The sequence below is a fragment of the Carcharodon carcharias genome, chromosome 10 (assembly GCF_017639515.1).
Source record: "Carcharodon carcharias isolate sCarCar2 chromosome 10, sCarCar2.pri, whole genome shotgun sequence".
NCBI classification, from domain to species: domain Eukaryota; kingdom Metazoa; phylum Chordata; class Chondrichthyes; order Lamniformes; family Lamnidae; genus Carcharodon; species Carcharodon carcharias.
The window spans coordinates 19,299,855-19,325,176 of NC_054476.1; the positions used below are offsets into that span (position 1 = coordinate 19,299,855).

The window sequence follows — 25,322 nt, forward strand, 5'->3', positions numbered from 1 at the left end:
CGAATTTTTCGCCCCAGGAGTTTGGGGAGGGACTGTCAGACAGTAAGACAAAAAGGTCGAAGGCTTTGCGCAACCCCCACCCCCCCCCCCCCCCCCCCCCAGTCTGGTGTGGCACCAGGAAATGAGGATGTACAAACTTGGGTCAAGGGATTGGATCAAATGAGGATGAGGATCAAATAGGTGGTGAGGGTGAGGGTGGGGGAGGGGGAAGAGGGCAAATGCTGAGCCAGACTTAATATGAGATAGGCTACAAGAGATGGTTTCAGATAAGTTTGGCATTTATGAAATTAGCAGCGGGGACACCTGCAAGGCAAGAGTTAGAGTAATCAAGCATGGAGATGAAAAAGGACATATATAAGGGTTTAATTGGTGAAGGCAGTCCGTGTTGTGGAGATAGAAGTCAGTTATTCGAGCGAAGAACAGAATGTGTTTAAAGTTCAGCTCAGGACCATACAGGATGTCAAGACTGTGAATGGCCTGGTTTAGCATAACAAAGTGATCAACGATGACGAAGGAGTAAATGGCCAGACAGCAGAGATTGCAGTAGTGGCTATGGTCATCCTGAGTTGAACGAAGTTGTAAGTCACCCAAGATTTCTTTCAGCCAAACAATCTAACATTGAATCGACGGATTGAGTGAAGTGATGGAGAGACACGCTGACAATATCTGTGGGTGATATTTCCAAGAGACAGCACACAGATCAGGCTAGACAGATCCTTCAGGGGTTCTGGATGTGACAGTGTCAGGCGGAGAGGAAAGAGATACAATTGCTAGAAGAGGAAATTGATAGGAAACTAGGTAATTAGGTAATAAGGCATAGTCCCAAGGGACCACAGGTGTCTCTGTCAGAGAGAGATAATCACTTATATGGCTTGGTGGGCACCGTTCCACATCAAGCATAGGGCAAGGCAAAGAGGCAGCTTCCATAAACTACCACAACCGGTACAGGGAATGAACCCATGCCAACTGAGGAAACTGCATGAAGAGAAAACAGTTCAAGCTGGTGTGAGGCTGGCAGGATGAAGGGCAGGACATGGTAGAGGCAGGTGTACAGACTGTCATTTATACACCCTTTTTCAGACAGACAGAAAGAATGGCCTTGCATTTATATAACACCACATCAAGTTCTCAGGACAGTGCAAAGTACATTACAATTAAAGGAGTACTGTTGATGTACACTCACTTTTATTGTGTAAGCAATCACAGAACAAAATCTTTCAAAGCTCTTCACAGGGGAGGAGTATGTAACAAGTAAGGGGTAGATCAGCAGAGTCAAAAGGGGTAAATAATGGAAAGACCTTTGAAGATAGGAGTAGGAGTTCAAGGAAAGTGTCCAAGAGTACATACATATGGCCTTTGACCCAATATTTCTGGACAATGCAGCCAAGTGAGAACAAATTGGTGTGGGCTAAAAATGGTAATTTTGGGCACATTGCTGGTGATTATGTAAGCACAGAAGAAGAAGCCAACCTGACTGGAGCAGATTGTCCACTAGGTCTGCTGCAGCGGAAAGGCAAAACAGTATAAGCAGAAACACATCACTGCCGCAAAGCGTGCTGTTAACAAAAATCAAGTCTCAACAACATGAATGGGGTTAAAACCAAATTTAAGGGGCTTGAACAACGAATGGTTAGAGAGCTGTTTGTAAAATTAGGGAGACATGGTGGCGCACTGGTAATGTCAGTGGCTTGGTCATCCAGAGACTCAGGCTAATGCATGTTACTCCAGACCCTGCAGCAATGTGGCTGGCTCTTAAATGTCCTAGCAAGCCACTCAGTTGTATTGAACAGCTACAATGTCTAAAAAGAGTGAACAGCAAGCTGGGTGTTCCTACAATACATGGACTACAGCGATTCAAGAAGGAAGCATACCATCATCTTTTCAAGGGGCAATTAGGGATGGGCAATAAATGCTGACCTAGCCAGCGACACAACATCCCACGAATGAATAAAACTAAAAAGTGAGTAACAGTGACACATGCGAGCGCCTTAAAAAGCAAGAGGAGCTTGCAGATGGGGTGGCAGTCTCAGAAGATGGAGGACTCGAGCAAAGGTTTTATTAATAACACGGATGATGATAGCTGCTTTAACGGGGGGGATGAGAAACAAAATCTGCAGATAAAGAGCATTCGCCCATGTTGGATAAGGCTGCACTGAGAAGCAGTAGTTAAACGCTGAGCAGTGAGGTCAGGAGTGGATTGGGAGGGTCTCAGTCGAATAATGGAAAGGAGAATGGGAGAAAAACTGCAGGGTGTTTTTGGCTGGGATGGAGTGGATGCAGGAGCCTGTTGGAAATGCAGGCAACCAAACAGATTGACAAAATTTGAGACAAAAGTTATTTACCTCTGATGTAGATGGAGAGGCCAGAAAATAGAAACTGAAGGAGGAAAATGTGTTATAAGGGAGCGGGGTTTACGACTATTCTTGTAGCCCAAAGTGATCCTGGAGTTGGAGATAGTTTGGGCCATTAAAAGACAAACAATATGGCTCAAACCACACCTGGTGGGGACAAGTAGACTGGTTGCTCCTGTCAATTGTAACCATGCTAGCTTAAATTATTAAACTGTAAGCACAAAGTGTTTGTTCCCCTGACTCCACTAACTTTGATTAGCTCTTCGAGAACATCCATTTGCACAATTTTTAAAAATTCATTCATGGGATGTGGCCTTCACTGGCTGGCTGGCTGGCACAATTTTTAAAAACAAAACTGACCAAAACTTGTGTTGAAAAAGCACATCATTGATTCTGTAAAAACACGCTGCGGGAGGGGGCTTAGTCAAACAAAAACTAACTTTATTTACACGAGACTTCAGTGGCTGCTTGTATCCAGCCAGCCCCTCATACAGTCATTTTTCCCTCGGAAACCCCTCCCTAGAATTTATTCCCCCACACTAGCCACGCATTGGTTGAACAAATCATGTGACCCCTACTCAATTGAACTGATCTTAAAGTGACAGTCATCACAGATTCAAGAAATAAGCAAGTTTTGGCCAACAGCTTGGATTTAACAAAGCTTCATGTTCTTGACACTTGCTAGACAAAATACTGTCTTTGAATTATACTTAGGTTTGCTAATACTTTGTTCAATTAACCATATCTATAGAGATATTGGGCGGAATTGTCCCAGATTTGCACTAAGTGCGTTAGTGGGCGGGTAAAATGACATTTTACCTGCCGGCCGCAATGGCGGCTTTACACACCGTAATGTCCCAAACGTGCCACATTAATTATGCATTCCCGGGAAACACGCCATTTCCCTGGCAGGTGGGCTCTCATTCACTTGTCATGCCATCACCTTGCCACTTCATCACGCCAGGCACTACGTTAAAATTCCAGCTGCTCACACACCTCTCAGTACTTCCAACCCACAACTACTGCAAAGAAGACATGGTCCTGAGAGGCAAAAAAGACTGCAGCCCCCAGGTTCAATAATGCATCCCTCAAGCATCTTTTGGATGCAGTGAAGACTCGCCGTGATGTCCTCTACACCCGCTCTGGCTGCAGGATGGGCAGCAACTTCACTAATCCGGCTTGGGAGGTGGTAGCAGTGGTGGTCAGTGCCAATGCCCTGCAAAAGAGGAAAGCCAACCATCGCTGCAGGAAGATGAATGATCTCCTCCGTTCCGCCAGATATTCTTCTCATCACTCTCAACTCTCACACTCACAAACCCATCACACATTCACAGGGCCCTCACTCATTGCCAGTTCAAGGGACATCACCATTCACTCTCTCACACACACCTTCATTTTCATCATCCCATCCGTGGGACCACTCACCACTCACTCAAGCCAGGCGTACTTATCATCTGGCCTGGCAGGTGCCCTGCTTACACTCTCTCCATCTCTATACATGCAAGGCAAGCTGCCACACAAGTAGGAGAGGTCGCAGACCAGTGGAGGAATACCTGAAATCAAGGTCCTCATGGACTTTGAAAACAGAGCCATCCAGCTGCCCGGCGAGGATCTGGACCAGTCCTGTGCTGATGGTGAGGTGGGCGCTGCTCTACTAAGTGAGGATCCAGCAGTGCAACATCCATCAAACAACCATGCTGTGAGTGATGTGTCCTCTTTCACAGGCCACTGCCATGGACTAATTATCTCCCCTTGCTTCTGCATGCACATCTGGGAAACAGCTGACATAGTCCACAACCCAAAGCCTCCAATCAAGCCTCGAAGAAACCTCTGAACAGGAATATGGAGGCAGCCTCTTTGAAGTCCTGTCACAGCGCTCACCCACACCCTCCACCAGCGCAGAGACACACACACACACCTCAGTGGGACTTAGCATTACAGTAGCCTCGGGATCACAATCTGATGTGCACATCGCACTATCTGATCTGCAGCAGGTGGTGGCAGGGACTTCCCAGGTCTCCGGCCCTCGAAGGACTGCTGGAGGCCAGAAATTTGCTGAGTCTGAGTCAGATGACGAGCCTCTGGACTCGGTCATACCTCCGTTGTTCGAGCTGCAAAGGCAAGATTGGGAACATCAGGAAGGGATGTCCACTGCAACCCTCAGATTGCGAGGCACAATGGAGGAGTCTGTCCACCTTCAGGCTGAGGTGATAGCGCCAGCATACCAATGCACCGCGGTCAACACTGGTAGGATGGTGGCCGCCATGGAAACCTTGGTCCAGGATGTCACTCCTGCACTGCTGCGCGGGCTCAATGCCATCGCTGACACCACAGTTGGCCTCCTGTGTATGCAAGGCGGCGCAGGGCAGCTTGATTTCACTCCAGCTACCTTTTCTCCACAAGGAGTCAACTGGGGGCCCTTGGCCGCCCATAAGGAGGAGCATCAGCAGATGTGCCTCTCCGCCCGAGGCCAATCACCCAGGTGACTCCGGGAGTGTTCGGCCCATCCAAATCCTGTCATCCTGTGACCTCAGCAGCTCTAGCTCCAGTTCCATAGGCTGAGGAAGGCGCCACCGCCACACAGCTGGACCCCGAAAGCAGGCCAGGCCCTACGGGTCTCAGCCCTGCAGAGGACGCCCATCAAGGACATCACACAGACGTAGCACTCAGCAGGCTGCCTCCACCTCTGCTGTAGATGGCCAAGGAGCACCAAGATGTCGCGTCAGGGCTAGGAAAGTTAAAAAGATGTAGTTGCACAGCCTGGGCACGGGTGTTAGTCACTCGTACGTTATGTTCACTATTGTCAATAAACTCCCACAAATGTCTCCCTGCCTCTGGCTCCTTGATCTGATGAGCAGTGTTTGTGTCACTCAGATGTGAAACCTTTCTGTACAAGGTAAAGACAGTGTCTCAGTCCAGGGCCTCTTCCCTGCGCTTTGTTCAGCCTTCAGACCAAAGTGATGATCTGGCCTCACACTCCTGGACACATTACTTATGCTTGTCATTGCTGCCAGAATGTTGTGGGCAGGCGTCACAGAGTTTCGTCATTCTCTCTGTGTGCTCTCAGCATCTTTAAGGTGGTGCTGGCCCCCATCTCATCAGCATCAATGACCAGTGACATTGTGCTCCTGAAGGGGCCAGGTGCTGGAGGCAGACAAAGGGTCATATGCTTCTAAAGTTTCACGGCTGCGTCTCTATGATATGACCCTGATCACAGTGTGCAAGTGAGCTGCCCTCGGCCAGACAGGAGTCAGACATTCTCAGAGGTTATGCGAAGATCTATGGAGTGTCCTCACTGCATGTTGTCATCAACCTCCTGTGTCGAGTGACTATTAGGGCATCCACTGCATCTTCATGACAGGAGCATTATCACAGAGGGTATGTGCATTGCCATAAGCCAGACTGGAGTCAAAAGTTCATAGATGCAATGTGAGGATCTATGGTGTCTCCTCACTGCATTGTTGTCATCATCATCATCCACAAAACTAGCAGCTATGAGGGCCTCTCGAGCACGCCTGCCTCGTCTGGGCAATGTGAGGGCCTCATCCCTGTCATTGTTGCCTTTGTGGACCTCCTCATCCTCATCCCAGTCTGTGTCCTCCTCATCGGAGGAGACCTCCAACTCCTCCACCTCCTCCTCAGGCCCCTCCTCTCCCCGTTGCAGCGCCAGATTGTAAAGGGCACAGCAGGGCAACACCAATGCGTGACACCCTCTGCGGACTATATTGCAGGGTTCCACCAGACCGGTCCAGGCGCCAGAACCTAATTTTCAGCATCCCCATAGTCTGCTCCACCGAGTTGCGAGCTGCACCATGAGCCTTGTTATATCTTCGACCTGCTGCAGTCTGAGGCCACTGCACAGGTGTCATTAGCCATGGTCCTCTGCAGGTAGCCCTTGTTCCCGAGGAGCCAGCCCCGCAGCTTCTGTTGCTCCTGGTAGACTTCAGGGATCTGTGACTGACTGAGAATGTAGCAGCTGTGCATGCTCCCCAGAAACCGTGCGCTGACCTGCATCTTGCATCCTGGCAAAATGCACAAACCTGTGTGGCCTCACAAAGATGGCATTCGTGACCTTATGGATGCATGCGTGTGGAGGCTTTTGATATCCCACAGAGGTCACCTGTGGAGCCCTGGAAGGAGCCACTGGCGTAGAAATTGAGCACCACAGTCAGTTCCACAGCCACTGGCAGTGGATGCCCTCCATGTCCTGGTAGCGCCAAATCCTGCAGTAGTTGGCAGATGTGGCCGACCAGTTCCCTGCCCCACCCCTGAGGGGGTGGTAGACGCAGGAACTCTCACAACATTTAAGAAGTGTTGAGATTAGCACTTGAAACACCACAGCGTACAGGGCTACGGGCCAAGTGCTGGAAAATGGGATTAGAACAGATAGGTGCTTGATGGCCAGCATGGGCACGATGGGCTGAAGAGCCTGTTTCTGTGCTGTATAACTCTATGATTCTATGACATGCACAGTTTTCAGCGACACCGATTTTTGGACATCTGCAGGAATGAAATGCAGCATCTATAGACCCTGGGTCTAGCTAGAAGCCTACCAGCAGCGGCTTGCTGCGATTCTTCGGCATGTGTGGAAGCCCCAGCTGCCCCTTCTCCCAGAGGGTGCTGCCCCTCCCTCTGTGCAGCCAGGACCCTCAGTCGCTCTCCTCTCCATCATCTTCAATCTCTGTTGGCCACAAGGCACACAGCTAGTTCACTAGGCTCCATGATCCTGATGTACTCCTCCTGCAGGATGAAAGAGAGAGACGTGTGGGTTAGCATGGGTGTACTAAGAACTGTCTGGTTAAGTCTGGAGGCCCCTTAACGCATCATGGAAAGTGCTGGCCACCATTGGATGGGCAGAGATTAGTGCACTGCACCCCACCCACCCACCTCCACCCCACTCCACCTGACCAATTGGTGGCAGCTTTGCCCATTGGGCTGCATGCTGTGGTCTCAGCTCAGGTGCAGGCATTCTCCACAGCCGTGCTGCAAGGCTGCACTGTTAGCTTGCACCATGGGGAGGACTGGTCTACACCAGGATGATGACATTGCAATGGGCTGTGAGCACCTCCAACAGTGACTGCTCCATGGCCAGCTTTAGCAAGGAGATTGTACAACATATCCAGTCATCCAACTGTTCTGCAGTCCACTAAAATGCTCATTAGATTGCAGTCTGTGCCCGAGGGGTGAAAAGCTCTGGAGCACTTGGTGGCACTTTCATGCCTCTGTGTTGCTCAAGTGGGCAGATAAGCTAGAGACCCGGCTGCAAGCATGTCAATGTGGCTGCGTCTCAACTGTCTTAGCTGCAGAGGAATGGTCACATTATACAAGGTTTCTGTAATGTGTGGCCGCTTCCCTCACCCCCCTCCGCCCCCTCCTCCTCCGCCCCCTCCCCTTCCCCCTCCCCATCCACCCCCCTCCCCCTCCAACCCACTCCCCCCCCACCCCTGCATGTGCTTGTGCGCTACCTTCAGCTGCAGGGCAGCCCTTGCCCATCCTCCACAATGCACCTCAAATCTGAAATCTAACAAGCGACCCTGGTGAGCGCTGCGCAATGTTACTGTGCACTCACCTCTGAGTTCCCCTCAAAGTGCAGGCTGCCAAGTGCATGCCTTATGTGTGCTGTTGTGAAACACGTTGGTGTGCAAACATGCCGAGGTGGGTGGAGGATCCAGTGGTGGGGAGGGGGGATGAGTCCGGTCGGCTGGCCTTATAATAGTATGCAGGTGTACTACAATGAGGTTCCCGATACCCAACAGCGGGAAACATGCCCTGCCACCAGCGGGTGGAGCGGCTGATCGCAAACTGGTTTCACAACGTTGTGAAATCGATTTTTGGTCCTCTCACCATATTGTCCGCTCGTGCCACTGAACACGCCCAATGCCAGTGGACACAGAATATCCCCGCCATTGTTTCTCTTTTCCCCCCACCTTGATCTATTAACCATTTCTATATAGCAGGAGAATACCTATATATTTAAAAAAATCCTTTGCTGACATCCTGCCAGGTATAACATCTGCTTTTAATCACCTTAGTAACCACAGGAATGGCTTGATCTGTTTATGTGAATCATTGTAATGGTTTTTTTCCTATTGATAACGGGATGTGGCATTGTTTGTATAACTCTGTTATTTGTTCACAATGGAATGTGCGCTCTGAAGGCCCAGGGAACAGGAGACTTGCCTCAGTCTACTTGAGATTGGGTGACACCAAATCACCCTCACTCTTAGCCAATGAAAAGAGTTAATTAGGACTATTTCCTAATAAGGAACCAGAGACTGTTGAAAATAAAGATAAAAGTTGAGAACTCAAAGAGCCTTTATTGGCACAGTTCCTTGGTTTCTGTGGTATGATTCTTCTACGAAGCAATTCAACATCACTTTGGAGACAGAGAAAGAAAGACTTTGCTTGTGCTGTCGGCACTCAAGGGGATCTGGGCTCTGTGGAATAAGAAACTTCCGTACTGTCTTCACTGCTTTTTGTCAAGTATGTCTAACATCTTGCTTAATAAATTCTACTTGATTCATAAAAACTGGTCATTCTTATCTTGTTAGGTCATGGCACAACATTGTTATAAAATAAGAATTTGGAACCTAGATATTTCAGTTGAAAGGCTTTTATATCTTGAAACCACTAAAAGCTGCAATGCTCTGCTTTTCAAAAAAAAAACTACAAATATTAAATTAGTGTAGCATGAGAGATGATGTTTGCCCTTTGGAAAAAGCCTGTATTTGCTTTTGCGAAGGCTCCCTGAATTCCAAAGTGAAACTGGGAAGAATTCTGAAAATGGTGGTTAATTGGATACTTGGGTATGACATCACTCCAGAGAAGTTAAATCCTAGCTGAGGTTGCTAAAGGGATGAAAGCCAAAGAAATGGGCTAATAAAAGCTAATTGGCGTGGTGTCGGGTTCCAACCTGCTCTACTGCAGCAGGTTCAGTTGCAGCACACAGAATTCACGTGTAGAGAAACAAGTAAAGCTCTGTACAAAAAAATTCAGTTTTCTGTTTGGCAATAAGAAGAAAAAGAGAATTCCAGCAGCATTTGGGAAATGATGTATGAATGAGATAACAGGGTTTGGACCCTAAAAGCAGTGTGAATAGCTCAGGCATTCAAAAGAGCTTAGAGTTTGTATCAGAGCCCCAGACCGGGTGATGTTGGTTGGCTGGTTGAGAAGGAACTGACGTGACCTGATTGAGAGAGCGTTCTTACATGTGCACCTTGCCGGTGTTCGCTGTATCTGGGGACATCAAATGGAATACAACTGCTGGTTTATGCACTCACAAGGGTCGAATTGATTGAATAGAAAGTGCCAGAAGCCGAGTTGGAGAACTTCGGAACTGCGTGCTGTGCGACTTGTGTGTGAGGACTAATGCGCGTGCTTGTGGCTTTGTAATTTGTATCTTTGTTGTATCAACTATTTAAAGTGAACTTCATTTTTTATTTGAAGTATCATTCGTCTGTTAATTAATGTTTGAACCATGTTGATTTTGGTTGCTTTGTTACAGTAAAGGTTTTAAACAGTGATATCTTGTCCATCGGTTTTCTTTCCATTGGCGTCATGGGAATTCCTTCCTGTTAAAAGTTATAGGTCAACAGGGATGGTAACAAATGTTATCAAATATCCAATACAGATCATAAACTGTATTTAACATTAAGCGGGATAACGAGGGATGGGCAGTAAATGGAGTGTTGCCATTATTGCTGATATCCCAAGAACAAATAAAAGAATGTGCTTTGTATTGATCTGTTAGAGCTGTGCTTCCTACCCAGTATCTCATAACTATTTTTCTTCAAAAACTGTGAAGTGCCAGTGACAACATATTCTGGCTTCAGATCCCCACTGGCCTGATAGAACGCTCAAATAAGATTGATCATTTACAAGTCAGCCCACTGATTTATGATGTCTGCATCGGTCAAAACTCCCTTCACTCACACAGGGTTTCTACCATGCCTTTGGGGATGCTCCTCAATGTTTCTCTCTTTATAATAAGAGGCCAGTGGTCCCAGTAATTGAATAATCAAGTTCTGTTTCTATGCCACAGGGTTCCAGAACTTTTAGTGAGTATTTTGAGGATCATGTTCCACGGTTCTGCCTATTTTCTGACTGATTCTTTCATGGGATGTGGGTGTCACGGGTGAGGTCAGCATTTGTTGCCTATCCCTAATTGCCCTTGAACTGAGTGGTTTCTAGGCCATTTCAGAGGGTAGCTAAGTGCCAACCACACTGCTGTGGATCTGGCATCATGTGTAGGCCAGGCAAGGATAGCAGATCTCCTTCTCTAAAGGACATTAGTGAACCAGATGCATTTTTACAACAAATCGATGGTCACCATTACTGGTACCGGCTTTCAATTCCATGTTTTTATTAACTAACTTTAAATTCCACCAGCTGCCATGGTGGGATCTGAACTTGTGCCAACAGAGCATTAGCCTGGGCCTCTGGGTTACTAATCCAATGACATGACCACTACACCACCACCTCCCCCTCTTTCCAATGTTCAGCTGGACAAATCAGCAGGACGTTTGACCCATTCCAAGGGTGGAATGATAACACATGATCAATGGACAGCTGGCATCCTAAATAAGAATATAAGGGAGTGGTAAAGGCTATCAGCAACACCCTAGAAAACATCTTTAGGAGTTAATTGGAAATAGAAGTAATGCTTGAGGATCAGAAATGGAAAGACATGAAACCAGTTGATGAAAATAAAAATAGACAACCTTGGGATTTATAGAAAAATGAGTCTAAAGTGAAAATTATGTTTAAGCAATTCATTGAAGCTTTTTGAAGGAGTAATTAAGAAGGCTAATGGAATGCTATCCTTTATTACGAGATTGATTGAATATAAAAGTAAGGATATTATGCTCTAGTTATATGGGGCATTGGTGAGACTGCACCTCGAATACCGTGTGCAGTTTTGGTCTCCTTATTTAAGGAAGAATGTAAATGCATCGGAGGCAGTTCAAAGGAGGTTTACTAGATTGATATCTGGAATGAGTGGTTGTCTTCTGAGGAAAGGTTGGACAGACTGTTTCCACTGGAGTTTAGAATAGTGAAGGATGATTTGATTGAAGTATACAAGATCCTGAATGGCTTTGACAAGGTGGACTTTGAAAGGATGTTGCCTCTTGTAGGTGAGTCCAGAACTAGAGGGTGTTGTTTTAAAATTAGGGGATGCCCTTTTAGGACAGATGAGGAGAAATATTTTTCTCTCAGAGGGTTGTGTGACTTCGGAATTCACTGCCTCAGAAGGTGGTGGAGGTGGGGTCATTGAATATTTTTAAGGCAGAAGTAGATGGATTCTTGTTAGACAAGGGAATCAAAGGTTATCGGGGTTAGATGGGAATGTGGAAATCGAAACACAAGAAAGTCAGCCATGATCTTATTGAATGGCGGAGCAGGCTTGAGGGGCCAAGTAGTCTATTGCGGTTCCTATTTCTTATGTTCTTAAAGCAATAAAGAGCATCCAGAAGATATTGAGAAATACGGAACAATGAGTCATCATGGCTTTGCAAGAAGAAGATCAAGTATAACAAATGTAGTCGATTCCTTCAAAGAGAAAATGAATTCAGTGGATAGGGCGAACATTAGTAGGCACTATGCACTTAGATTTTGGTCAAGTGACAGACTAGGAATTAGACCACAAAGTTCAGAGCCATAAACTAGGATGAAGGAGACTCTTGAAATGCTTCAAATATTAACTTAATCAGAAACAAAGGAAGAGCTGTATATCAAGATGGCTGTGTATGTACATGGTGCTGCATTAGAATAGAAAGAGTTGATTAGGAGGGTGTTCATGGGTCAGTGCTAGGGCTAGGATTGTTAAAATTGTAAATCATTGTATTAAATGATTTGGCAGGAGACAGACACAATACTAAATTGGCTGGTGTTATGAAAAGGGGCACTGCTAATAACAGGGATTAAAATCGGGTTCAATTTGGACAAATGCAAAACCATGAGAATGGAGGGATGGGGAGGGACTTGAAGTGGATTGGCTACAAGAACAACAGCTGCAGACTAAAGGACACAACACGTACAGCATAATTTTAGATGTACAGCTCCTGAAAAACATCAGCACAGTGTGCGACTGCAGTTAAAAAGATCCAACAAGATTTTAGGGCATGTAGGCAGAAGGACAGAGTGCAAGTCCCAGAGAGTGCCAATAAGCTTCTATAAAGCACTGGTTCAGCCCCACAGGGGAGATGGTATACAATCTGGACCATGGTGGGAACATCCTGACCTGGTATCCTTTTATTAACTTTGTGGAGTTTCCAAGTGTAAGGCACCCAAATCTTTCAGGAGTGAAATTAAGAAAAGCAGAAAGGGTGGTAAAAGTTTGGCAGGTTCTTTCGCAAACAGCAACTGATATTAGGTCAATGGTAAACTTTAATTCAAGACTGATCGATTTTTGTTATCCAAAGATATTAAGGGATATGGGACAAAGGGGTTATATGAAGTTGGGTCGCAGATCAACCATTGAATGGGGGAACAGAGTCGGGGGCTAAATTATCTATTATTCTTGTGTGTCAAAGCATGATGAAAGACTGTGGACGTGTGCAATGTTTACACAATACACAGCTCAGGGGAGAAGTGATTGAAGATCTCAAGATTCAAAATGGTATCGGTAACTGGACATAGATAAGTTTAACTAGAGGAAGCACAAGAGTCCAACTGAGTAAGGCAAAGGTAAACAGAAGGTTCAGATTTAAGTACTTCACGTAGAATGGCTAGTGTGAGACTGCCCAGGGAGACAAGGAAAGCAGTATTTGCAAATTCAAGAGGGAACTGAAGGGTCTTTTAGCAAAACAAAGTATGTGAGATGGGAGTATAACGTGTTTTTCTTTACACTTTGTGATCAGCCAGATGGACTGCAGCCCTATACATTCCTATGTTTCTATGTACTTTTCAGGCTCTACAAGCAAAGTGCAAATAAACAACTCAAAATTGCTTTCCCCAGCTGTCCCATTATACGTAGCAGATAACAGTTATGGGATACTGTACAACACAATGACAACAATGATCTGTACTTGTGTTATCAGCGCACTCCAGTCTCTACTCGCTGAAAAAAACATCCACACGTAATAAACTCCGGGACTATTGAATCAAATCCTTTCACTGACAAATTCTTTTGCCAGTGATTGTCTAGCTCGGGAGGCCCCTAACTAAGCACTGCAGTTACTGCACCAGTGGTTGTGTTGCACTTACCTTGTCCTTGAAAATATGTGGATTGCAGTACATGAAATCCCTGTAGCTCTCCGTCCGCACTTTGTCCTGCAAATTTACAGTCAAGCAGACGGACAGTTCAAACTGTGAAACTTAAACTGCATCAATTGTCAAAATATTCATCAATTCATCCTTTATCCTCATTCCACAAACAATATTGTATCTGATTTTTTTACATAGGCATTTAAAAAGTCAAAAATTAAGCCTGTTAGCTCAGAATTTTGCATTTTTGTCTACTACACATTTTATCCCCAAACCAAAGCTTCCTTTCCTTAAAGTTAAAAGCAGCAAAATATTGGAAATGTTCCAGCCTTTAAAAGAAATGTTTGAAAATTAATTTCATCCCCATAAGATTGTATACACGTTTGCTGCAAATCATTTTCTTTTATTAGATTTTGGACCATGGTTTCTTTTTTATGTTTGTTCTTGGAATGTGGGTGTCGCTGGCTAGGCCAGCATTTATTGCTCATCTCTAAGTACCCTCGAGAAGGTGGTGGTGAGCGGCTTTTTTGAACCGCTGCAGTCGCTGTGGTGTGGGTACACCCACAGTGCCGTTAGGGAGGGAGTTCCAGGATTTTGACCCAGTGACAGTGAAGAAGTGGCGATATATTACCAAATCAGGATGGTGCGCGACTTGGAAGGGAGACTGCAGGTGGCGGTGTTCCCATGTGTCTGCTGCCCTTGTCCTTCCAGGCGGTGGAGGTCATGGGTTTGGAAGGGGCTGTCGAATTAGTTTTATCGAGTTGGCGCAGTGCATCTCGCAGGTGGTATACACTGCTGACGCTGTGCATCAGTGGTGGGGGGACTGGATGTTTAAGGTGGTTTCCTACACTGTAAAGGAAACAAATCTTAAATATTCAAATTCATGGTTAAAGAATGCATTGGTGGGGAGTACTTTCCGTGGGAAATGCAGACTATCAAATATTTTCTGCAGGCTGCTCAAGTAACTCAAATCTAAATGAATGGCTAGCCTGAGGCTGAGAGGTGACATTTCATGGCAGCAGATACGTCCAGCTGATGTCTCTCAGGAGGTGCCTCCGGCAGTTATGTCCACGAAGAGAGAATTGAGGTTGGTGCAGTTTGTGTTCAGAAACCAAATCGAAAATATCCCACTGTTGATTCATTCAGCTCTTTCCTGAAAGATTATTTTTTTGCAAATATGAGTTAGAGAAAAAGGGAAGGACAGGCATTTTTTTTTTTATTTTTTAAAGCATTTCCCACCCTGGTTGTGGCCTGGAAAGAATGTTAAGGTACGAAAACAGAAAATGCTGGAAATACTCAGCGGAACCGTCAGCACCTGTGGAGAGAGAAACGGAGTTATCGTTTCATTAGGATGTGGACGCTGTGCTCCAAAACCATCCTTCTTTCTAAACTCAGCAATCCAATTTATCTTACCTTTGATTTAAAAAAATATATATATATTGTCACCAATAACAAAATGTTACAGCTGCAGGGGCCACTTCGGGTCACAATCTCTTTACAGCCACCTTGAAGTCAGTGGCACAGAGAAGCCGGGTGCTACAGCATTCACTGCAACGGAGAACGACCTTCAAACCAATCTGGGGACTCGCTTTAAATAATCCAGCCCCACAGCAAAAACACTCCTGCAACCTCCGAGCAGTTGGGATTCACGTCTCAAGTCTTGACCCATTTTTAGACAAGTTTGTGCATTCCCGCTGAGTCATCTGAGAGAAAAAATATATACACCTGGACTGACCAGAAAGTTAAAGTACCACTGAATGTTAGCCTTATGATATCCTCATTGAGAAGGGCATTTTAGGTTTAAGGAAAAGGTGCTGGAGAGGTCAAGTGGATAAATTTCAGGGCTTTCTTTCTCGTGAGGTAGATTTTTGTTTTGTTCTGCTATATTCTGTATGAGAGTAATTAGATAAAATTTAAAAACGCTGTGAACGGTATTGGATTTAAGAGCTGAATTACAAATAGGCAGCAGTAAGAGAAGCCAGGATCAGAACAGTCACAGCAAACAGTCCCAACAGGAATGCCATTTGGCAGCTGAATTTGCTCAAACATCCAGAAACAGTGTCTATCATCGAGGCACTGGTTCAGAAAGTGATCAGACTCACAGAGCCAAGAGTCCTCAATCTTCAGTCCCGCCTGAGCATAATCAATGATAGCCCTCGATGTGATTTCAGGCACCAGTGCTCAACGACAGTCATTTGTTTTTCACTTTAATAAAAAAAAATATCAAGAGAGAACCCACTAGCCCCGGAAAAATGTAATATTTATGCACTTGTCCATCTTAAAAGATTATGACTCAGCCATTCAGCCGCTCCAGCCTGTTTCATAATTTGATTACAGTTGATCTGTAACCTCAACCCCGTTTAACTTGTCCCTTGATACCCTTACCCAATAGGAATTTGTCTTGAAACTTTCAATTTGACCCAGCCACTCACAGCCTTCTTGGAAAAGAGAGTTCTAGATTTCCATTACCGTTTGTGTGGAAAAAGTGCTTCATAATTTCGCTGCTAAACTGATCCAAGCTCTGTTTTTAAGATTATGCCATCAAAGGAAGCTGTTTCCCTTTGAATTCCTTTATCATTTTTAAACAGCTTGCAAGTTTATGCAACCTGTCCTCACAACCCTTTAAACTCTGGTGTTCTCCTGGTGACCTGCACTGTACCTCATCAAAGACCAATGTATCCTCCTTGAGTTTCAGCGTCAGAAGCTGAAAGCAACACTTTGAGTGGGTTCTGACAAAGGACCTGCATCTGAATGAGCAGAAATTTCCACCAATTAAATATCAGGAAGACTAAAGCCATGGCTTTCACTCCCTGCTCCAAACTCCACTCTCTAGTTACCAACTCCATCCTTCTCCCTGGTGACAGTCTGAGATTAAGCCAGTCTGTTCACAGTTTTGCTGTCATGTATGATCCAAAGATGAGCTTTTTACCTCAAGCTTGTGCCTTAAGACCACTTATTTCCACCTCTGTCCAAGTGAAGCTTCACTTTCTTACTTTTGTATTCAAACTCACTGAGGGAGGCCAATATTCCATTAGCCATTAATGAATACTTTTTGTAACTGTGCAGTAGCTTCAACAACAAATTATATTTGTTTGGCACCTTTCACATAACGAAACCAAGGCACTTCACAGGAGCATTATAAGACAAAACGTGACACCGAGCCACAAAAGGAGATATTAGGTTAGATGCTCAAAAGCTTGGGCACAGAGGTAGGTTTTAAAGAGTGCCATAAGGGAGGAAAGCAAGATACATTAGGTCTAGGTAAGAGACCAGAGGAGGCCAGATGCACAAGAGGCCAGATATACAGGAACACAGATATCCTTGTGGGGCTGGAGGAGTTTACAGAGATAGGGAGCGGCGAGGAATTTGAAAACAAGGATGAGAACTTTAAGATCAAGACATTGCTTGACCGGGGGCCGGTGTAACTCAGTGAGCACAGGGGCAATAGGGGAATGGGACTTACTGCGAGATAAGGCACGGGAAGCAGAGTTTTGGATGACCTTAAGTTTAGGAGGTAGAATGTGACAGGCCAGCCAGCCGTGTTTTGGAATAGTTGAGTATAGCAATAATAAAGGCATGAATGAGGGTTTCATAGCAGGTGAGCTGGGACAGGGGTGAAGTTGGACAATGTTACAGAGGTGGTCTTAGATAGGGCATAAACTTGAGGTCAGAAGCTCATCTTTGGATCAAACATGACACCAACATTGTGAACAGATTGGCTTAATCTCAGACTATTGCTCAGGAGAAGATGGAGTTGGTAGCTAGAAAGTGGAGTTTGGAGCAGGGAGTGAAACCAATGGCTTTAATTTATTTAATTGGCGGAAATTTCTGCTCATTCAATACTAGATGTTGAATAAGTAGCCTGATAATTTAGTAATAGTGGAGGAGTCGAGAGAGGTGGTGATGAGGTGGAGCTCGGGTGTCGTCAGCGTAAAACTAACGTTGTATCTTTGGGTTACCCAAATCTCTTTGCTCCTCCATGGTTGCAAGTCTCTTGCAATTAAGAAAATATTTAGATCTGTCTTTCACAAATTGAAAGTGGATGATTCTGCTCTTCCCCATCTTGAGCTCCATCTGCCACAGTTTTGTCCACTCACTTAATCTGTCCATGTCCTTTTGTAGCTCCTGCTCCTATCCGCACAATTTACTTTGCCTCCTAATTTAGTGCTTTCTTCAAACTTGGATAGAAAACACGTTATTCGTTCAGCCAAGACATTCATATATATGGTGAAAAGCTGAGAACCCTGGGGAACAGGGTCACATTCTGCCAGTCAGCCAACATTGCCTTTACCTCTGCCCACTGTCTCCTACTTCCCAAACATACTGCAGTAATATTTGAAATGCAGCTCTTCACAAGCCTTTCTCCAAGTATTTCTCCACTTATTTCATCATTGGGATAGGGGACAAGAAAGATGATACTTTTCTTTTAAAAAAAAAACAAAGGTCATATTTATGAAACTGAAATCATCAACTGGATGTTTTCCATTTATAAATTGTCGCACATACAAAATGGTTGTGCCTACACAAATAAAATTACTTGCAGCAAGCTCTTGATAATGATGGTTAATTCACAAAAAAGAGAAGCTAATTCTGAGGCATCAGGCAGGTTTAAGACACTTTGGGCAAACAATGGGAGAAAAATGACAGCCACGATCAGGTAATAAAATGCTGCATTTGTAGTTTATTTTAGGGGTCCAGGGATAAACAAGCAGTCTCAATTGTACCCATCTGAAAACTTAACCCAGCGGGGCTGTTTGACTGTAACCTCACCTTTAGCATTTCCTCATGTATGCCATAATGCCCATAAGAACTGAAGTAGACACTGTCCTCATCCTCCTGCAGGTCTGCTATAGTGTTTGTGGTTGATGTACCAGTTCTGGCATCTGCATTTATCACGAAATCCTGCACATATTGTCTGTAATCAATTTAAAACACACCCTTGAGGCACACTCACTGAACCACGAAAATTCTACAACAATAGAATTTTTCCAATAAACTTCAAGCCTTTTAATGCTCTGACACCCTCTGCTGGTTTAGAAGCTAAATTACAGATTTCCCCTGACATGACCAATTATCAGTTCGCTCTCAGGATACTAGCACAAAGGATATGCAAATTTTAATTGCAATAAAAGCAGCTGTTCAAACAAATCTTATTACAACACAACAGCTGCTACAAAATTCAGTCTTAATAGATACAGTCTTGTGTAAGTTTGTCCGCCATAAACAAATAATTTGATGGGAGGGAGGAATCATTTTCACCAACCTGCAGTCTCGGATATGGTGCAGACTTAGTAAGGACGTTCAATTTTATCCTTGGTAGCATGGCCTGCATAAACAGAGCTAGTCTGCGCCCAGAGTGGGGCTGCACTTTTTAACATTTTCTTTGTGCAATTTTATCAGTACAGATTTCATTAACAAAGGTTGCTAAGCTTAACTTTGCATAACTGGAATCAACTGCAGAAAGCTACCAAACATCATTGCAGGATGTAAAACTCACAAGTGACTTTTGTTTGGATGTAGGCAATTTCATCACGTGTACTTTACCAGAGTGCTACCAATCTGTCCTCAACACATTTAGCTGCCTAAATAATCACAATTTCCCCCAAGGATTCAAAAGACTTTTTTTTAAAATCAACAAACGACCCTATTTTAAACTTACACTTTTCTGGAAACAATTTAGGAACGTCTGAAATGTTCATTTGTTCTCATTATTTTCTCTTCAAACAAAATTTAGCCCATCTGATACATTCCTTCTACAGCCGATTATTATTCATTCTTTAAAGTCTCTCTGCCCAGCTCATTTAAATCGTCCAAACCCATCCCCAAAGATCACCCAGTAAAAGTCCAGCGTCTTGTGCATCTCACTTCAGTGAGATGGTTAAAATAGCAGTCAGGAAACTTTATATGAATGTATTAATTAACTAATATCAGCGGGATTTCTAAGGCGTAAGATATTCATCCTCACCTTACATCTGACGTTACACATGTTGAGCCAGTTGGAATTCTTGATGTGACATTTTCAGGGTGCCAAAAAGGCAGGACCCCATCCTCCTCTGCACAGTATTAGAAAATCTCTACCTGGTTCTTAATCTGATAGCCATCAAATGTGCTTTTAATCAGATAAACATCCAGCAATGTTGTTCTGTTAAGCGCTCCAATTCCTGAGGTCAACTAGGCCCAGAAATAGATGCACATGCCAAACTGGCCTGCACTGCAACCACCAGCACTTGCACAGTGAGGAAAAATCTGTGAGGTGTAATTAACCGGATCATTTTTGGGACTCTTAATCCCAGGGTCATGAATTCGAGAGATTTAATATTTTATACAAAATACCCTCTTTTATTGATTTTTTTTCCCCCAACTCATTAAAAGATTGTGAATTGAAAGTCTGAGTTGAGATCTCTTTTTGTCAGAACCAGCTCCGAGATCAATCTGGATTTGTTACAAGATTCATTTGTTATTGATTTTTAAATAGATTTCTTGTTTCGTTATTTATTTTTAAATGTAATTCTACTGCACTCATATTTCTCTTTATGATGCCACTTTTTTTTTTGTTTTATCTGTAAAGAATGAGGGAACCAATTCCCTGAGCCATCCAGGCAGGACATTGCTGACTTGTGATGCCAAGGACTGCATCTGCACATGTGCAGGAGGTGCTCCCCCTAGTGTTGTGGCTCAATACATGCAGCCTTTCAGGAAAAGAATTTTTTTTAAAACACTCGCACCTCATTTTTTCAAAGTCTTCCATAATCCTTTCAAAAGCTGCTTCAGCCTCCTCGGCTCTCTTCTCCGCTCCTTGTAAGCGCTGGAGTTGGGCTGCTTGGGCCTGGCTCTCCACATCCACCTGTTCTGATGAACAAGCTTGCTCCTCCATATCCTCCCAGAACTCATCAACATCTGTAAAGAGGATAACCTAGTGAGCAGGGCTATTGACTAAACAAGGTTATCACAAAAGCTTAATAGTCAGATCTATGGCCTTCACCTCCGTGGAGGTGCTGGACTGCAGCCTGGATGGGCCGTGGCATTGATGTTCAGCAACACTGATGTGAACTGTGACAGGCAATGTTTTGATCGATGGATTTTGCATGCTTACGTTCATTTAACTGTAATTTTAGGTGAAAAATCAGATGCTCCCATAACAAAAGGGAAGTACATACAGAAGAAAGATAATGGCAATTCATTCACAGCTATGGAGAGAAGGGTACTATATAAAATGTACAAAAAATACACACACACCCCTAATTTATGTGTGTGCACTATATATATGTACATACATACATATATATTACACACACATTTATTTATTATACACACATACATATATTATACACACATACATATATTATACACACATACATATATTATACACACATACATATATTATACACACATACATATATTATACACACATACATTGGGGGCAGATGGTGGCTTAGTGGTGATCCAGAGACCCAGGCTTATCTCCAGGGACCTGGGTTCAAATCCCACCAAGACATTTGGTGGAATCTGAATTCAATTGACAAATCTGGAATATAAAGCTAGTCCCAGTAATGATGACCATGGCACCTATCATCCACAGTTGTAAAAACCCATCTGGTTCACTAATGCCTTTTAGGGAGGGAAATCTGCCATTCTTACCTGATCTGACCTCCAATTGATGCTAGAACCCCAGCAACGTGGCTGACTCTTAACTGACCTCTGAAATGGCTGAGTGAGTCACTCAATTCAGGGCAATTAGGGATGGATAAGAAATGCTGGCCTTGCCAGCGACACCCACATCCCATTATATATATATATATATATATATATATATATGTGTGTATGTATATAATATATATATGACATTATAAATATGGTAAACATTATTTGCTGGTATCATTTATGGTCCCCCTCTTCATCTTGGAATCTCCTTTGCCTTTTTAAACATCTATTAATCTTTACCTTCTCGGGAAAAAGAAAGTATAGCATTTTTCATAACTTCAGGACAAACCAAAGTGCTTTGAAACCAAGTACTTTTGAAGTATAGTCACTGTTATGCTGTAGGAAATGAGGCAGCCAGTGCAGAGCAAGCTCCCACAAACAGCAGTGATCAAATAACATGCCTCAGCATTGTTGGTCAAGATATAAACAACTTTTTGATAATACTACTAATTTTGGGGTTCGTTGTTCGTCTGACATAACACCTATGGATTTTATTTTAAGCCACTGTTTGAATTAAATGGTTCAGTTTGAATTTTTGTTAGTGTGACAATGGGCAATTGAGGCAGTTGGGATACTTTACTGGTTGGCAGCAGGTGCTTGTGAGAAACTACACTTCATGGGCAGAATTTTACGACAGTGGGATTTTACCTTCCCGCTGCAGTCAATGGGGTTTAGCATGGCTCGCTGCATTTTACAGGCCCATCCCCACTGAAACGGGGCCATAAAATCCTGCCCTATGGATTTAAGCAGCCTGAGAGTCTTGGTTTGAGCAGTTGTACATCGTCTTAATTGTATAATGGACAATTAACAGTCTTTTTATCAGATTTGAAGAAATGGCTAAAAAGTAGTTTGAACCTAGGATGTAGTCTCATCTTAAAAAACACAAGCATTGATTTAATTGATTAATCATAGTTGTAGGGTAGAACATCTATATTAGAGGGAAGCTTTTCTTCCTGTTTTGACATTATGGTAGCAAGTGTTATTGACATTGTTTTTAATGGCATTAGTATCTTATGGACTTGGGTTATAATATGTTGAAGAGGATGTGACACTGTTGTAACCGCTCTGTATCTAAAGGAAATGTATCATTTGTTCACAATGGAATGTAAATTCCGGGGGCCTAGGAAACAAGGGACGGACATTTGTCTTTAGTCTACATGACTCGAGTTACAGAGTTGGGGTGACACCAGATGACCTGCCTCCTAAGCCAATGGAAGAGATGAATTTGGACTATTTCTAAATAAGGGATTCCAGAATAATGAGAAATGGGGATAAAAGTTGGAAAATTGGAATCTTTGTTGGAAGTTTTACAAAGGCATGATACTTCTTTGACATAGTTCAATATCACTTCAGAAACAAAACAAGAGAAAGACATCGCCTGTGCTGACAATGCTCAAGGAACCCTAGGATCTTGTATAAATATTATAATATTACTATAAATATTAGTTCTTTGTACCTTGTTAGGTCACAACTAAGGGCCCCTAGTGTTAGAAATTAAGAATTCGGAGTACAGAGATTTTAATTAGGTTTTATACCTCGAAACCCTAAATCTTACAGGGGATATCAGCAGAACTCTGTTGCTTTTTTGCAAGGAGTGCCATGAGATCTCACACACCCACCTGAGACAACAAGCCTTGCTTTAACACTTGAACTGAATGCAGGCAGTGCAGCATTCTCTTGGTACTGCAAGGGAGTGGCAACCTAGATTATGTGCTCAAGTCTCTGGAGTGAGGTTTGAACCCTCAGCCCCCAGATTCAAATGCAAGACTGTTATCACTGAGCCAAAACTGATACCTATTTTCACCTAAATGAACAAAAGTGCAGACTTCTAATTGATCGGGTGCAATGCATGTTTGCAAAAAATACAACTAAGACCTACAAACTACCAGGCTGATGAATCTAAGCAAAACAGCACACAATAAAGTAGATGCAAAGAGTCATAGATTAACACTGACAGAGACATCAATACTAGAATCACAAAATGGTTACAACACAAAAGGAGGCCATTCATTCCATTGTCTCCATGCCAGGTCTCTGTACCAGCAACTCAGATAGTCCCACTCCCCTGCCCTTTCCCTGCAAGTTTTGCTAATCCAATTCTCTTTTGAAATGGAATCTGTCTCCACCACATTCTCGGATAATGCATTCCAGATCCTAACCACTTGCTGCAAAAAAAGTTTCCCTCAAGTCATGGCTTGTCATTTTGGCAATTTTTACCTTAAATCAATGTCCCCTGGTTCTCGATTCTTCCACCAAGGGGGGAACAGTTTCTCGCTATATATTCTGTCAGACCCTTCAGGATTTTGAACACTTGTTTCAAATCTCCTTCTCAACCAGTCTTCGTTTAAGGAGAACCTCAGCCCAGCCATCTTCAGTTGTTTCATCAATGACCTTTCCTCCATCATAAGGTCAGAATTGGGAATGTTCATTGATGTTCAGCACCAGGCAATGACTATCTCCAACAAGAGAGAATCTAACCATCTCCCCTTGAGATTCAATGGCATTACCATTACCCATGCTATCAACATTGTGGAGGTCCCCATGGACCAGAACTGGACCAGCCATATAAATACTGTGGCTGCAAGAACAGATTAGAGGCTGGGGATTCTACAGAGACTAACTCACCTCCTGACTCCCTAAAGCATGTCCACCACTTTCAAGGCACAAGTCAGGATTGTGATGGAACATTCTCCACTTGCCTGGATGAATGCAGCTCCAACAAGACTTAAGAAGCTCAACACCATCCAGGACAAAGCAGCCCGCTTGATTGGCACTCCATCGATAAACATTCACTCCCTCCAACACTGACGCACAGTGGCAGCAGTGTGCACCATCTACGAGATGCAATGCAGCAACTTGTCAAACCTGAGACCTCTACCACCAGGACTGCAGCGGTTAAAGGTGGTGACTCACCACTACTTTCTCAAGGGCAATTAGGGATGGGCAATAAATGCTCATTAGCCAGTGATACCCACATCCCATGAACAAATATTAAAAAAATACAACACCAGCTTCTCCAATCTATCCACAAACCTGCAGTCTCTCATCCCTGGAACCATTCTCCTAAATCTTTTCTGCACCTTCTCCAATGCCTTCATATCCTTCCTAAAGTGGGTTGGCCAGAATTGGACACAATACTCTAGCTGAGGCTGACCAGGGTTTTAGAAATATTTATCATAACTCCCTCGCTTTGTACTTCATGCCTCTATTTATAAACTCCAGGATCCCATTTGCCTTTTTAACCTTTTTCCCAATCTGCATTGCCACCTTCAAAGATTTTTGCACATATACCCCTCAGTCTCACTGGTCCTGCACCCCTTCTGGAATTGTACCTGGGCCTCTCCTTGTTTGTTCTCTCAGAATGTATCACATCACACTTCTCTTTTTTATATATTATTTCATGGGATGTGGGCATCACTGACAAGGCCAGAATTTGTTGCCCATCTGTAATTGCCCTTGAACTGAATGGCTTGTGAGGCCAGTTAAGAGTCAACCACATTGCTGTGCAGCCAGAGTTTCATTTCAACCAGACCAGGTAAGGATGGTGGATTTCCTTTGTGAACCAGATGGGTTTTTTTTACAAGAATCAATGATAGTTTCAGGGTCACTATTACTGAGACTAGATTTCAGTTCCAGATTTATTAATTGAATTTAAATTCCACCAGCTGCCTTGGTGGGATTTGAACCCATGATGGGAGAGCATTAGTCTGGGTCTCTGGATTACTAGTCCAGTGGCATTACCACTAGGCCACTATCTCCCCATTTAAATGACCCCTCCATTCCACCAGCCTGTTTATGTCTTCTTGACGTCTGTCACTATCCTCTTCACAGTTTATGAACATACACATTAGGAAGAGTAGGCCATTTGGCTGATCTGACTGCAGCCTCAAATACTTTTCATGTAGTTATGTTTCATCTGTAAATTTTGAAATCATACTCTATACACCAAGTCTAGGTCATTAATATAGATTAAGGAAAGCAATGGTCCTAGTACAGACCCCTGGAGAGACTTATAGTACACTTTCTTCCAGCCAGAATATTAGGTCCCTAATTGGCCTCACTCCT

The 25,322-nt window shown here is 43.8% G+C and overlaps 1 protein-coding gene and 1 long non-coding RNA gene across 5 annotated transcripts in view; one reads left to right on the forward strand and one right to left on the reverse strand.

Annotated features, from left to right (window-relative positions):
- The window catches only part of prmt3 (protein arginine methyltransferase 3), a 218,450-nt gene that overhangs the window by 164,588 nt on the left and 28,540 nt on the right, over positions 1-25,322 (reverse strand). For both annotated transcript variants that reach the window (XM_041198076.1, XM_041198077.1), the window contains 3 exons: positions 20,282-20,453; positions 18,327-18,471; positions 13,557-13,622 (listed from right to left, as the gene is read on the reverse strand). In XM_041198076.1, the coding sequence (XP_041054010.1) occupies positions 13,557-13,622; positions 18,327-18,471; positions 20,282-20,453 (383 nt within the window). The remainder of the gene's footprint in view (positions 1-13,556; positions 13,623-18,326; positions 18,472-20,281; positions 20,454-25,322) is intronic.
- Positions 1-25,322, forward strand: part of LOC121283468 — a 90,782-nt gene that overhangs the window by 26,989 nt on the left and 38,471 nt on the right. The window lies entirely within an intron of this gene.